Source organism: Myotis brandtii, unplaced genomic scaffold, assembly GCF_000412655.1.
Source record: "Myotis brandtii unplaced genomic scaffold, ASM41265v1 scaffold166, whole genome shotgun sequence".
NCBI classification, from domain to species: Eukaryota; Metazoa; Chordata; class Mammalia; order Chiroptera; family Vespertilionidae; genus Myotis; species Myotis brandtii.
The window spans coordinates 1,081,669-1,097,177 of record NW_005356087.1 but is presented as its reverse complement, the minus strand read 5'-3'; the positions used below and the strand labels follow the sequence as shown (position 1 = coordinate 1,097,177).

At 40.1% G+C, this 15,509-nt stretch overlaps 2 protein-coding genes across 4 annotated transcripts in view; one reads left to right on the top strand and one right to left on the bottom strand.

The window, feature by feature from the left end:
* Nucleotides 1–138: 138 nt before the first annotated feature.
* Nucleotides 139–15,509, bottom strand: part of SMAD9 (SMAD family member 9) — a 63,782-nt gene continuing 48,411 nt past the window's right edge. For 2 of the 3 annotated variants that reach the window (XM_005862734.2, XM_005862735.2), the window contains 2 exons: nucleotides 12,911–13,167; nucleotides 139–2,498 (listed from right to left, as the gene is read on the bottom strand). In XM_005862734.2, coding sequence (XP_005862796.1) covers nucleotides 2,355–2,498; nucleotides 12,911–13,167 — 401 coding nt within the window. In that variant the 3' untranslated portion in view covers nucleotides 139–2,354. The remainder of the gene's footprint in view (nucleotides 2,499–12,910; nucleotides 13,168–15,509) is intronic. The other variant, XM_005862733.2, reaches the window with a different exon arrangement.
* LOC102240508 (small integral membrane protein 15-like) lies at nucleotides 3,008–4,585 on the top strand. Its single transcript, XM_014536839.1, has one exon. The coding sequence runs from the start codon at nucleotides 3,359–3,361 to the stop codon at nucleotides 3,674–3,676; it is 318 nt and encodes a 105-aa protein (XP_014392325.1). The 5' UTR covers nucleotides 3,008–3,358; the 3' UTR covers nucleotides 3,677–4,585.

Below are 15,509 nucleotides of genomic sequence, written 5' to 3'. Positions count from 1 at the left end.
GCGGGGGGGAAAGGGGTTTTGGGGGTGCGGGAAGAGACTGGACAAAAATCATACACCTATGGATGAGGACAGTGGGCGGGGGTAAGGGCAGTGGGTGAGGTGGGAACCAGGTGGAGGGGAGCTATGAGTGGAAAAAGAGGAACAACTGTAATAATCTGAACAATAAAGATTTTTTTTAAAAAAGAAGGAAAGCTATGTTTGATCTCTGGATCAAAAACCACGTGGTGTACTTGCTGTTCTCTCATGGAATGATACTCGTATGAGAAAGATTCACCAGCCATATTAATGCCCTTTCCAGGGAAAAGGGGAGATGGAAAATTATTAGAAAATAAAAGGAACAGGAGGAGAAAACCTTCTTTTTTAGACAGAAGAAAAATAGCATTTACCCAAGGAAGCCTTCATCCATTACCTAAATGATCAGAAGAGAAGGGAAATTATTCAAAAGAGATAATTAAGAAACCAATACATTTTTTAAGCTAAGGAAGATGGTATGTTCTGTTTTGTTTTGCAAGTTCTGGAATATGAGGATGTGTACACAAACAGATATAATATTAGACTCTCAACCCAAGGGCTGGGCTGTCTCTTGTTTACATTTGATTCTACAGCACCTAACATTGTACCTGGCACATACAGGTGCACAATACATAGTTGATGAACAATGAACTACACTAAATGGGTTACCTAGTCTTCATGTAAAATGTAATATTTATTTTCTATTGTATATATGAAAGTTTCTATTATATAACACTAGTCATAAGAGGTGACAGTAGTAACTCACTCATCTTTTTCACATCATCATTTCTACCTTGAATATAATTTAATGAGAAATAACTACTGTGTTCACTAAGCTACAAAGAGTTGAGATAGAATGTATAAATGAAGAAACCTCTTGGATTACTGAAGTACCATCTGTTACAAGCATAATTGCCTTCTTAAATTATACATTTTTAAGAGGGTGTGATATATTTTTTCAAGGAATGCAGTGTTTAGTGGGTGGGACTTATATTTACATATATAAGAGTACCTAGAAATTTGGGGGATTTTCCTCTTTATTATCCAAGGGTAAATAAGAACAGGTTTTTAATATTGTGTGTTTTTTAAATGTCCTATTATTCAATACTACTGTTCCCCAGAAATTGTAGAGATTATGAAATTATTATCACTTTACTTGGGAAGTTATTTCCAGGTGTGAGAATTTAGCTTTATAAGAGCCTACCAGATTTGACCAGTAGATAATTTATTCAATAGAGACACTAAGTAAAATAACTCATAAATTGATCTCAGTAATGTGTCTTGATTTTCTCAAAAATCTTCACCATTGTTTTAGTAACCTATAAATAGTTAATATTTGCCAACAGGTGAGGTAAATAAGGCAAAAGGAGGGCCATCGCCCAGAGACTTTTAATGTGGGAATGTGAGAAGGTGTAAGTAAACATATGATGCTTTTGTCCAACCCTCCTGTTATTACCTGCTTCTTCTTCCTACAGGACCTACACACGTGGTCTTAGAGCTCCCTGTGCAGACTCAAAAGTCTGCAGGACTGCCTGCATGAACAGCCAGCAAATCATGAGCCTCATTTCCTATGTGGAAAGCAAGAATCTCCTTGGGTGATTCTGGGACTAAGTTCTGGTCTTACAGTTTGGGAATATAGCTCATTTCATGCTATTTTCATATTTATCTTGCCATATTAGACTCATTGCTTTTTTACAGTCGTAGATTATGAGGGAACATGACTTCAGCTTCACAGTTTTTTTTCCAATCACATTTTAAATTTGTTTAAAATGAACCCTTAATATGAGCACAATTGTCCAGGTATAAGTATTTCAACTTCAGAAATAAAGTTTATGTGTCTTATCTTACATAATTGATTATATAAACTTGATATTTTTTCTTGCCAATAGTACTAAAAGTGAAATCATTTAAATTAAATGAGTTTGATTGCTACATTTTGTCTAAAAGCATTATTTACTCTAGTGCTGCTAGTACCTGACTTTTGCTATATAAACAGTTTTAGTATTTTTCTGGTAGGCCACACAACCTGCCTTATATTGACATGGCTGACTAAAGCTGCCTTTTATTCTGCCAACACCCTTTAAATACTATTGACAGAGTTGCCTTTCTTTGTTTCCTCCCACAAATAAAGCTGCTGCTTCTTACATCATAGGCGCAAAAAACCTGCTTTTCTAATGGCATCAGCTTAACTAGAAAGCAGAAAACAAATGGTGATAAAATAGATGAACAGTATATATGTATTTACACATATACTTAGACACTTTAGTTGCAAATCTGAAATGATATAAGCCACTGCCTGCAACCGCATCTGTTCTATAAAAATGGGGATTAAGACCTAACTATTAAGACACTGAAGAAATCGGGTTATGTGGAGAGCCCATTTGAGTCAGAACTTTGTCCAACCACTGCAGTGGCCCGTGAAGATGAATCTCAATCCAGCAAGGTGTGCTCGTGACATCCTGGCGATGGTACTCAGCTCCCCAACCCTGAAAAGCAAGAGTGGAGCCAAGAGTGATTGTGTCAGACTTTGCATCAGCCTCCAAAGGCACAAGACAGAGCTCAGTGGACACCTAACCAACACAACAGAGTAGCTCTCGAGACCTGCTACAACATAAACTATACCTTCCTGTAAGTACAGGATAAGTTTTGCATCAACCAGACATCCTAAGATGAGTCCAGATCAATGCTTTTCTTTGGGTTCACAACTAAATGCATGAACCTAAACATGGTTGGGCTCTAGTCATGTCAGAAAACCTGGCAAATCATTTTCTCTCCCATAAGGGAAGAAACTTGAACTTATGTTCACCCCCTTAAGGCTGAAGACAGTGTTTTGCACAAAATGGTAACTGAAGACCAATGATGGATCCGGAACTTATAAAGAAAGAACTAGAGGATGCTCTTGATTTTTCAGGATTGATTAACAAAGCTTATTCTTCCTGTTTCTCTGGCTCACTTTTGGCAATTTCCTATTTATTACCATTCATAGGAGAGGCAGCAAATAAGTAAATAAATAAATAGACAAGTACATAAATAAGTTTGTACATTTTTCTCTGTATGAAAAGTTATTTTTAAAATGAGGACAGATCCAGTTAAGCAAATTAGTTTTGTTATTGGGAACACTGATTCTCTGTAGAGTTATTTAAAAGTTGGATTTCAGGAGTTGGGAATTGGGATCCGAGTCCAAGTATATAGGATTTAAACCTTCTCTCAGATGTGTGTAGTAGAGCTAAAGAAGACAACCAACCAGGGGTCATCCATCTGAAATTGTAATTGGCTCACCAATCCAGGACAAAGTTAGAGATCACAACTCAAGCATAAGTTGCCTTTTCCTAACACTGCTACAAAGATGTTTGACATAAAGGCTTGGGCTGAGTATGTTGTGGAATGGGCTGCAAAGGATCCATATGGCTTCCTTACAACAGTTATTTTTGCCCTTACTCCATTGTTTCTAGCAAGTGCTGTACTGTTCTGGAAATTGGCCAAGATGATTGAGGCCTGGGGAAAGGAGCAAAAGAAAACACAAAAATGCCAAGAAAATATTGCAAAAGCTAAACAACTGAAAAAGGACGGAAGGAATGAACAGGCTCCGCAACCAGAGGAAACTCATTTGGGAAATTATGCAGCTTTGGAAGGACCCTGTAGGGTTTCTTTTCTGGATTTATGATAGTATTTAATAAACAAAGCATGAGCATATGGAAGATGTTAGTTCTGACCGCTACTGTAGCAACTTTTAGACTTCTGCATAGAAGTCTATTGACAGTTATTGTAAATTGGCATTTATTATGCTAAAAATTCTTTGTAACTGACTTAGTCATTTTCCATTTTGCAGCTTAAAACATCCTGTGGAGAAAAAAATAACTTTGGATTATGAACTCTATTCAAATACTGGCTCAAAAAGGGGTCCTATTCTGGACAAAGGAAACTAAGAATGTAAAAATGAGAACTGTCCTGAGGTGAAAAGTGTGCTTTGGCTTAAAAAGAGATACAGCATATTAATTACATCTTTTATCATTATTGCTTATGTCTTAGAATCATTCCTGGCTTTCTCAAAGCAAAATATTATTAATCAGTGAGTACTTCACTTTCTACATTTTTCTCATTCTAGCCTTTGAGAGACTGATAATTATCAGACATTCTGCCTTTTTAAAAATCTAATTTTATAAAAAATTCTCTCGATTGTATAGAGTACCAGCTATTAACAATTTTGTACTTATGAACACTGCCATTTACTTGGATATGACTTGTTGAATAGAGTAACACTGTGATTTAAACCTTGCAGTAAAAATGCCAACCCTCATAGTACTTTGGAACCAGTTTATTCTTACTCATGCTAAGAAGAAATATGAAGTAGTTAAAATGTCTTATCTGATAATTTGCTGATAATATAGATACCACTTTTAATTTTTATTCCATTTTTTGAACTCATGTAGTGATGTCCTATAATTTTTTATCAAATAAGTTCAAAATGAAAATTAAAAATTCAATTTTTTTCCTAAGGAACTCTAAAAGAGTAAGTCATATTTCATAAGTGGTAACGAAAAGCTTAACATTTGGAAAATTTTTGTTTGGTATAATAATTGGGTGAAAAAGATAAATTATGTCAAAATGAGAATGTGTTGTAATCCTATATAATAAAAGCCTAATATGCTAAACCGGTCGTCCGCTGCGTGCACAGCGGGACTGTGTACGTGGGTGGGGCTGGGCTTGACACTGCGTGTATGGCACAGAGCCTACCTGGGAGGCCTGCCTGGGGATCCTGGGAGTCCCGCCTCCCGGCCCCATGTGGCACGGAGGCGGGACTCCCGGCTCCAGCCTACCATTGAGGAGCCCTGGATGGGTGGGCAGGGCCTACCTCATGGGGCTCCCGTACTGTGGCAGGGCACAGGCCATGCTGGGGGACTACCCCCCCTGAGTGCACGTATTTCATGCACCGGGCCTCTAGTTAGAAATAAAAAGCTAAAGGATATTTCCTTCAGTTAAATATAATTGGAACTTTTTACTATGAAACATGGCTTTTATAAATGCATGGTCCAATAATTTTACTTACTGTCAGTATTTAATAGCTCATTAATATTTTCCTCATCTCTGGTAATTAATTCTAAATTACAGAAATTATCTAACAGCTTTAATTTAAAAATGAAAGTAGATACTGATATAAAATTGGTACGTTTTTATTTAAAAAAAAGAGTTGGATTTCAAACACCATGCTGCGTGATTACACTTTACATTTGTGGCTAGAAACTTCAAGTGGACCTTTGATGCCACTAGGAAATCATAGCATTCTCTCCCAGACCATTCACTCTCTCATTTCTCCTACTTTTCCACCTACTCCTCCAGCCTGCTTACAACAGATTTTCTTTTTTCCTATTTTATTTTTTTTTAAATATATTTTATTGATTTTTTACAGAGAGGAAGGGAGAGGGATAGAGAGTTAGAAACATCGATGAGAGAGAAACATCGATCAGCTGCCTCCTGCACGCCCCCCACTGGAGATGTGGCCGCAACCAAGGTACATGCCCTTGACCAGAATCGAACCCGGGACCCTTGAGTCCGCAGGCCGACGCTCTATCCACTGAGCCAAACCGGTTCTGGCTTTTTTCCTATTTTAATGAGAGAAATGAAGCAATCAGAAGAGAATTTCCACAGCACTGCACCCACAGACTTGACCTTTCTACCTTTTACTATAGATTATCTGTGTTTCCAAATAAGCCATCTACTTGTGCATAAGACTCACTCACCTCTGGGAACAGCATTCCAGAAACTCTCCCCATTCTTTCCTTTTTCTTTCCATCAGATCATTCCCATCAATGTACAAACATGCTGAAATGTCTTCCATCTTCAAAATACTTCTCTTGGCACTACAACCACCACAGATTATTGTCCTATGTCTTTGACTCCCTTTGTAGCAAAACCCCTCAAAAACAGGCATCTGCACTGGCTGTCTCAATTCCTCTTCTTCCACTCTCTCTTAAATCCATTCTAATCAACATTTCACACAAGCCTTCAACAATATTGTTCTTATCAAGATCAAAAAGACCTTCATATTGCTCAAATTAATGATCAGCTTTCAGTCTTTGTGTCACATGGCAGTATTTGCTTTAGTTCATCCCCTCTCCTCCTCAATGTATTTTCTTTTTTTTTTGGCTTAGAAAGAACCTTCCTTTCTTGGTTTTACTACTATTTTGGTGGTGGCACATTCTCAGTTTTCTTTGCTGGTTCTTTCTCTTCTCCACTATCTTTTCTTTTTTTAAAAAAATCTTTATTGTCTGTCTCCTTAGGTAATGCATATATGCATATATGATCTTTGTTTAATCTCTTCCCGCTCCCTTCCCTCTGAAAATCGTCAGTTTGTTCCATTTCCATGCCTCTGATTCTATTTTATTCACTAGTTTATTCTGCTCATTAAATTTCTTATTCATTTATTTTTACTTTTAGATTAAATTGTTGATAGGTATGTATTTGTTGCCACGTTGTTGTTCATATTTTATTTATCTTTTTCTTTTTCTTCTTCTTCCTCTTCTTAAAGAATGCCCTTCAACATTTCATATAATACTGGTTTGGTGGTGATGAACTCCTTTAGCTTTTTCTTGTCTGTGAAGCTCTTTCTCTGACCTTCAATTCTAAATGATAGCTTTGCTGGGTAAAGTAATCTTGGTTGTAGGTCCTTGCTATTCATTACTTTCAATATTTCTAGCCACTATCTTCTGACTTGCATAGTTTCTGTTGAGAAATCAGCTGACAGTCCTATGGGCATTCCCTTGTAAGTAACTAACTGCTTTTCTCTTGCTGCTTTTAAGATTCTCTCTTTGTCTTTAGCCCTTGGCATTTTAATTATGATGTGTCTTGGTGTGGTCCTCTTTGGGTTCCTCTTGTTTGCTTGTAAGTCTATTTCTTTCACCAGGTAGGGGAAGTTTTCTGTCATTATTTCTTCAAATAGGTTTTCAATATCTTGCTCTCTCTCTTCATCTGGCACCCCCATAATGTGAATGTTGGTACACTTGAAGTTGTCCCAGAGGTTCCTTACACTATCTTCATATTTTTGGATTCTTTTTTCTTTTTGCTCTTCTGATTGGGTGGTTTTTGCTTCCTCATATTTCAAATCATTGATTTGATTTTCAGAATCCTCTACTCTACTGTTGAATCCCTGTATATTATTCTTTATTTCAGTTAGTGTATGATTAATTTCTGACTGGTCCTTTCCATTTTTTTGGAGGTTTCTAGAAGGTTCTTGAGTAACTTTATAACTGTGGTTTTGAACTCTATATCCAGTAGTTTGCTTTCTTCCATTTCTTTCATTTGTGAGATGTTTCTTTGTCTCTGCATTTTGGCTGCTTCCCTGTGTTTGTTTCTATGTATTGGGTAGAGCTGCTATGTCTCCTTGAGTTGGTAGAGAGCCCTTGTGTAGTAGGTGTCCTATAAGGCCCAGTGGCTCAGTCTCCCCAATCACCTGAGTTGGGAACTCTAGGTGCACCCCTTTGTGGGCTGTGAGCACAGTCTTGTTGTAGTTGAGACTTGATTGCTATTGGTGTCACTGGGAGGAATTGACCTCCAGGCCAATTGGCTGTGAGAACCAGCTGTGACTACAGTGGGAGAGCTGCTGTGCAGGAGACACCCCTATGGAGCAGGACTTGCTTCAGTGGGGCTTTGGTGCTTACTGAGTCTGCTCATTGAGTGTGTTGTTTATAGATGTGTAGGGTTGTAATCTTGTATAGCCTGACACTGACCACTGGGTACACTGGCTCTTGGGTCTCCAGGGAAGTGCAAAGTCAGCCACTGCCTGGGGCTACCCAGCAGGAGCTACAGAGAGATCTGCAGATTCCTCCTCTTTGTATCAGGTTTGGAAGTGCCCAGATACGGCCCAGCTATGAAGCAAGGCAGGCTGGTGCTGGTGCCAGGTCTTAGGCCTTTTATTGATAAGTTTGGGACTCCCTGACCCAGCTGCAGCTTGTTTGAGACACCTTAGCCTGAGCAAGGACAGGCCATTCATATGCAAAATACACTGCACACAGCTTGGGTGGAGTTGTAAATTGGATGAGGTGGGATCTTAGGGAATCACCAGGGCAGAGCAAACAGAAATGGTTGCCAGTCAGCCCTGTGACCTGGGAGGTCCCAGCATAGGAACAATAATCCCTGTGAGCACCTCTGTCTGGGAGAAAGCCACCCTGAGTTTCTGTCCTGATGCCAGACAATCCAGTTCCTCCTTGTATGTGTGTGTCCCCAAGAACCTTGCCCTGGTGCTGGAGCTCAGAGGAATCAGGATCTTGTAAGTTCAGTTTGTGGTGCTGGCCTTTTAAGAGGAACAGCTGGGTCTCCAGCAGCCTCTGTGTCACTGAGCCCCAATCCACACTGGTTTTTACAACCTGTAGTTCTTACTGACCACAGGGATTTCTTTTCCCAGCTCTGGGACCCTGGGCTGGGGATCTGGTGTGGTTCTGGGACCCCTTGCTCCTCCTGGCAGCCTCCACAGAGATGATCTCCCTCCCGATTAAAAAAGCGGCACACATGGGTGCCGGACCAGCCCATTCCACGCCTCTGCACCTCCTACCAGTCTCAGTGTGCTTTCTTATTTACTTCTCTAGTTGTAGGACTTCCATTCAGCCAGCTTTCTGGTGGTTCTGGATGATGGTTGCTCTGTTTTAGTTGTAATTTTGATGTGGTTGTGGGAGGTGACGAGTACAGGCATTTACCTATGCTGCCAACTTCCCCGTTTCCATTCTCCACTATCGTTTAAAGTTGAAATGTCCCAGGACTCCATCCTGGAACCCCTTATCTTCTCTGTTTAAACTCAAACTGTTGGTGATCTCATCCAGGCTCATTGAGTTCAATGCTGTCCATAACCTGATAATTTCTAAATTTACATTCTCAACCCAGCTTTCTCTCTCCAAGTGCAGACTAACTTGTACATCCAACTGCCTACTCAGTACTTCACTGAACATGTGACAAACACCTCAAAGTTATTCTCACTAAAACTGAACTCTTTGTCTTGTATCCAAACCTGAGCCACCTGCATCTTCTCCATCTTGATTAAAGGAAACTTCATTTAACTCCTTTCTTTTTCTCATACCCCACATCAAGTCAGCCTTCACATTTAGATCCGTCCACTTCTCACAACTTCTATTAGAACTCTCCTACTGGGAGCAACCATCATCTCTCATCTGAATATTGCTGTAGCCTCCTAACTGGTCCCCCTACTTCCAACCCTGCCTGAATCCACACAACAGCCAGAGTGATCCTTTAAAAGCCTAAGTCAGATCATGAAAATCTGCTCAAATCCCTGCAATGGCTCCCCTTCTCTTTAGAGTAAAAGCCAAAACTCTTGCACTGACTTATAAAGCACTGATCTGATTCCCTGTTACAGTTCTGATCTCACATCACCCTCACTCATTATGCCCCAGTCTCCTTGCTACTACAAATTCCTAGCCATGCTCTTGCTTCTTGCAGTTGAGCTTGCCCTTCCCTGTGTGTCTACTGCTCTTACCCCAGATATCCTTATGGCTATCTTTCTTGTGTCATTCAAGTCTTTGCTCATGTTCCACCTCTTCAATGAGGCTTCCCCTGACCACCTCGTTAAAACCTGCAATCTACCTCTTCCCCAGCACTCCAATTTCGTTTACTCTGCTCTGCATTTTTTCTTTACATTCAAATTCTTTATTATAGCTGTTGTTTATTGTGTTTCTCTTTCCTATTATATTGATTTTATGAAGGCAGAGATCTTTGCATAATCATTGATGTATTCCAGTTCCTAGAATGGTGCCTAACCTGGCACATGATAGGTGCTCAAAAATATTTGTTGACTGATGAAATGAGCCCTAGAATTAGTAAGAATTAGAGCTGAAAGAGTCCTTAAAGATGATCTAGTCTATCATCCCCCAATAATAGCCACTAGTGTTTAGTCATCTATAATTTATTTCATTTGTATTTTTAAAAATCTAATAATGTTTTACTCAATCCAATATATCCAAAATATTATCATATCAATATATAATCAGTATGAAATTAGTAATGAAATATTTTATGTTCTTTTAATTTGTACTGTCTCCCCCCTCCCCAGTTTTATTGAGATATAATTGATACATAACATTGTATCAGTATTCAGTATACAACATAATGATTTGGTATATGCATATATTGCAAAATGATTACCACGATAAGTTTAGTTAAGATCCATCACCTCCCATTGTTACACATTTCTTTAATGTGATGAGAGCTTTTAAATTTCTTTTAAACTGATCATCTGTAGTTATATTTGCTAAGAATTTTTTTAAAGTCCCTGAAATATTAGGGACTTTGTTTTCAGTGAATTGTGCAGCTTTATGATTTAAATGTTGTATATCTATTAAATACATCTGGTTGATTTTTGGAAAATCAGATTTCTATGCAAGTATATATTATAGTGAAATAATTACCTCTGAGATATTGGTATTTCATCCTAATTTTAAAAACAAAGACCTGGAAAAATAACCATACAATTCAAATGATTGTTCATTAATGGCAATTTAATCCCCTCTGCTGAGTCTAAAGCATCAGAAATTGGAAAAAATTTCCAGATATTAGTTCATTGTTTTACAATGTAAAAATGCTTTTTACAGCTTATCAGTAAAACTGAATAAAACTGCTTTGTCATCACAAAAGAGAAATAGTTTCAAGAAGTCATTTTTAAATTGTATTTGTATTCTAGATTTTTAAAAATTACTAAAATTGAAAATACAATAAAAACAATTTGAGTACAGAAAAACCGGACAATTATTTTTCATGGTAATTTTAAAAGACTAATAAATTTTACTTGAAAAACATCTAGAACAAGACATACTGATTGTTTGGATGGATATGTGACAATGTGAAAATTGTGTCAATACATGTAGGTAGTTTGATAAATAAGCTAAGACTTTGAAATATAATTATTTGCAATCACTTTGCAAGAGATGAAACAGCAGATGTTGAAACTGAGGCCTTTAACTTCAATGTGCAAATTCAGTTGTAACTTCCTCAGTTTTCCAACCTTCACATCAACTTTAATAAGCTCTAATTTGATAAATTTCATAAATATTCATAAACAGAATATTATTACTCTCTCAATTTAATCATACTCATCATAATGTTTCTAATATATATATACACACACACACTAGAGGCCCAGTGCACAAAAATTTGTGCACTCGGGGGGGGGTGTCCCTCAGCCCGGCCTGCACCCTCTCACAATCTGGGACCCCTCGGTTAGGGTCCCTAGGCCTGGCCTGAGACCAGGGCCTATCAGGGCTTTCCTTCCCCCGTCTGCAAGGCAGCTGGCCCCATCCCACCGCTGCCACTGCTTGCCATCTGTGCAGTGCTGACCCCATCCCCTGCCACCAGTGGCCTCCCTCTGCAGGTGACAGGCTGGGGTGCAATGGCTTGGCTGGCCTGGGCCTCCCTCTTTCTTTGCTGGGGGGCAGGGCCAGTCCTGTGAGGGTCCGTTTGCCTACCTGATCTCCCCTAACCGCTGGCCTGCCTACCTGATGGCCCCTAACCACTTGCCTCCTACGTGATCACCCCTAACTGCTGGTCTGCCTACCTGGTCGCCCCTAACCACTCTGCCTGCCTGCCTGATTGCCCCTAACCGCTTGCTTGGGGGCGGGGCCAGCCCAGCAAGGGGCTGTCTGCCTACCTGATCTCCCCTAACCACTGGCCTGCCTACCTGATCACCCCTAACTGTTGGTCTGCCTACCTGATCACCCCTAACTGCTTGCATGGGGGTGGGGCCAGCCCGGCAAGGGGTCGTCTGCCTACTTGATCTCCTCTAACCGCTGGCCTGCCTACCTGATCGCCCCTAACCACTTGCCTGCCTACCTGATCACCCCTAACCGCTGGTCTGCCTACCTGATCACCACTAAGTACTCTGCCTGCCTCATTGCCCCTAACCACTTGCTTGGGGGTGGGGCCAGCCCAGTGAGGGGCCATCTGCTTACCTGATCACCCCTAACAGCTGGCCTGCCTACCTTATCACCCTAAACCACTCTGCATGCCTGCCTGATTGCCCCTAACCACTTGATTGGGGGCGGGGCCAGCCCATGAAGGGCCATGGTGGTCTGGTCTCTGGTCATTTCAGTTGTGACACCTCTGGCCTTTTATTATATAGAATATTACTTCCTCCATTTGCCTGTATGCTAAGAGTTAGAGGAGTCTCTAATTTCATTCAGGCAAATTCATCAACATTTATTAAGTTACTAGAGGCCCGGTGCACAAAATTCGTGCCCTCAGCCCAGCCTGCACCCTCTCCAATCCAGGACCACTGGTACCTAATTGCTCACCTGCCTACCTGCCTGGTCACCCCTAACTGCCGCCCCTGCAAGCCTGATCGCCCCTCACTGCCTCTGCATGCCTGCCTGGTTACCCCTAACTGCCCCTCGCTGCCAGCCAGGTTGCCCCCAACTTCCCCCTGCCACTGGCCTGGTTGCCCCCAACTGCCCCCGCTACCGCTGGCCTGGTCGCCCCACGCAGCCTGCTGTTCAGTTGTTTGATCATCCCTCACTAACCCCCCTGCCGGCCTGGTCGTAGGCAGCCATCTTGTGAGGGTGTGAGGGTTAATTTTCATATCACCTCTTTATTATATAGGATAATCATGCTTGGCAATTTGAGGGTTGGAAAAATCTTTATAGCCTTGCATCTTATAAAAATATTATTGTCACTTTATCTTCTGCATTAAAAATCAGATAACTACTTAAAGTTGTTTTTCCTCCAAAAGTGTTATGCTTAAGAATTTTCTTATAATTGCTAAACAAGAGAGATCATACTCATAGAAATAAACTTCAAAAAAAAAACCCTGCTGTCTACTAGAACTGGCTGTGTAACTGCCACATCAACCAAAGAATGCCTTTTTTGTTTTTCAGTTTCCATCTTCAATGTGGAAGCAAGCACTCCTTACCTTAACGAAACTCATCCGGATAGTGCACATCTTAGTTAACTCATAGACGACTTCAAATCCATGGTGGACTGACTGAGCAAGTAGCTGAGCAAAGAGCTGGTTGCTGAAGATCTTGAGGCTACAACCACTGGGGATCTTGCAGACAGTGGCTGGGTGGAAACCGTGCTGATAGTTGCAGTTCCGGCTCTGGACAAAGATGCTGCTGTCGCTCACACACTCAGCATAGACCTCTCCCCCGACATAATATAAATGCACACCTATGAGGCAAAAACAGTCTTCAAATACCTGCACCATCTTTAGCTTAGCTGTACCACCATTCTCTTCTCATTGACCTTTGTAACCTGAAGAAATATGACTATCTACTGTGAAGTTAATTTTCATATTACCAATCACAGCTTAGTAAAATATGTGACCTAATTGCCAACTTGTTTTAATTCTAATTTGTGCTTTTTCCATGAGTCCATTTAAAATAAAAGTGGATTGCAACCCATGTTTACCATCACTGCACAGAACAAGTAAATCAGCTCTCTCCATCATTTTCTCAATCTCACATTCATTCACTCTAAAAGTAAGATCACCCAGCTGGTATGGCTCAGAGGTTGAGTGTCGACTCATGAACCAGAAGATCACGGTTTGATTACTGGTCAGGGCACATGCATGAGTTGCAAGCTTGAGCCCCAGTAGGGGATGTGTGGGAGGCAGCTGATCGATAATGTTTCTCTCTTATTGATGTTTCTATCTCTCTATCCCTTTCCCTTCTTCTCTCTCTAAAAATCAATAAAAACATTTTTAAAAAAAATAAATAAAAGTAAGCTCATAACATTTAATACAAAATGAATACTTAAGGCAGAAAATATCAAATAGCCCTTCTAGTACATATATAAGTAAAAAAAATTAGAACTGGACACGGTAATATGAAAAATATTACTTAAGTGTATACACTAAACCCACTTCAGAGGAAACAATAAATTAAGTTTAAATTTTATTTTTACCAACAACTATAAATCCATTTCTCTTAATAAATACCTCAAAGAGACCTAATTCAACTTCTAATATAGATCATAGAAATAATGCCTATTTTTTACTTATAAACAAAGAAATTCTTGCCACATTTTCAGATATAGACAATCAAAATGTAGTTTATGTTACTTTCTCTCACATTCTTGGAATTAAAAGGCACTGCTCACACTAGTTTTTACTCCAAATTAAGTTTGCGTTATTTCCCTTAAAAATTTCTGGTTTCGAAATTCAAAAAAATATATATAGCAAGTGACTGGGGTTAGATAAAATGAAGAAAGTCTAGTCTGTGGATATTAAATACCAGAACAACTTTTCTCCAACCTTTTAACGGAAATAAAATTCTCTACCACTACTACATGATTGTAAACTCAATCATCCTGCAGTTACAAGATATTCCTAGAAATGAACCAGAATATACTTACAGTGATATATTTTAGGTTGCCTCAAACAAAATTTTAAAATAGAATTTATAGCGCTTCAGGGGTTCTCAGACCCAAATTTGCATAACTTTGCATTTAGGAAACATTACTCAGACAGCTACTGAATTTCTTTGTCAGGTTTTAAGTAGCAATTGAGGGCCTTTGTATGTGAATACCTCCCAACATATCTATTGTCTCCATTTCCCATCTTCTTTCCCTTAATACAATTTTAGAAAATAATGGTTTTCAGGATTATGTATTCTAACCATATCACTCTGAAGAAACTGATCCAGGGTCACACAGATAAAGCACAGCTGTTGATATTCAGGCTAAGGTTCCCCTCTCCCTACCCAGATCAGACTGCTCCTCTCTTCTCTCAGCCTTCCTCTCCTTTTTCTTTCTCATATTCATTATTCATTCTCCCTGAATGGCTTGGGGTCTGACACCCATGACCCAGGCCTTGAGGTGTAGGCAGAAGTATGTACCTAATTGGCTAGGACAGTGGTCGACAAATTCATTAGTCAATAGAGCCAAATATCACCAGTACAACGACTGAAATTTCTTTTGAGAGCCAAATTTTTTAAACTTAAACTATATAGGTAGGTACATTGTTATTAACTTAATTAGGGTACTCCTAAGCTGGCCTTTGCTAAAAACATCCTCAAGGAGACAAACCAAGATGGCGGCATAGGTAAACACCGGAAATTGCTGCCTCGCACAACCACTTCAAAAATACAACTAAAAGACAAAACAGACATCATCCAGAACCACAGGAAGGCTGGCTGAGTGGAAATTCTACAACTAGAAGTAAAGAGAAAAGCACACTGAGACTCAGAGGAGCTGCGGAAGTAAAGTGCAGAGGTACAGAGGCGCACGTGGAAAGGGCTGGCAACTGAGGAGGCGGTTGTCTTTTTCAATCGGGAGGGAGTCTCAAGCTCCCAACCGCTCTGAACTCCAGTTCCAGGCGAGTCTCTGGGGACCCAGACTCATACAGGGAGAAACTGGACTGTCTGGCAGCGGGCAGAACTCGAGGGCGGCTTTCTCTCAGAGGTGCTTGCAGCGATTACCACGGGACACTGAGACCCAGGGCCTCTTAGGGCAGGACTGAGGATCAGCCATAGCTGTTTGCTCTGCCCTGTTGATTACCTGAGACCCCACCA

Excerpts from the sequence above, each read along its gene's own strand:
- LOC102240508 (XM_014536839.1), top strand. The coding sequence starts at position 3,359 with ATGTTTGACATAAAGGCTTGGGCTGAGTATGTTGTGGAATGGGCTGCA.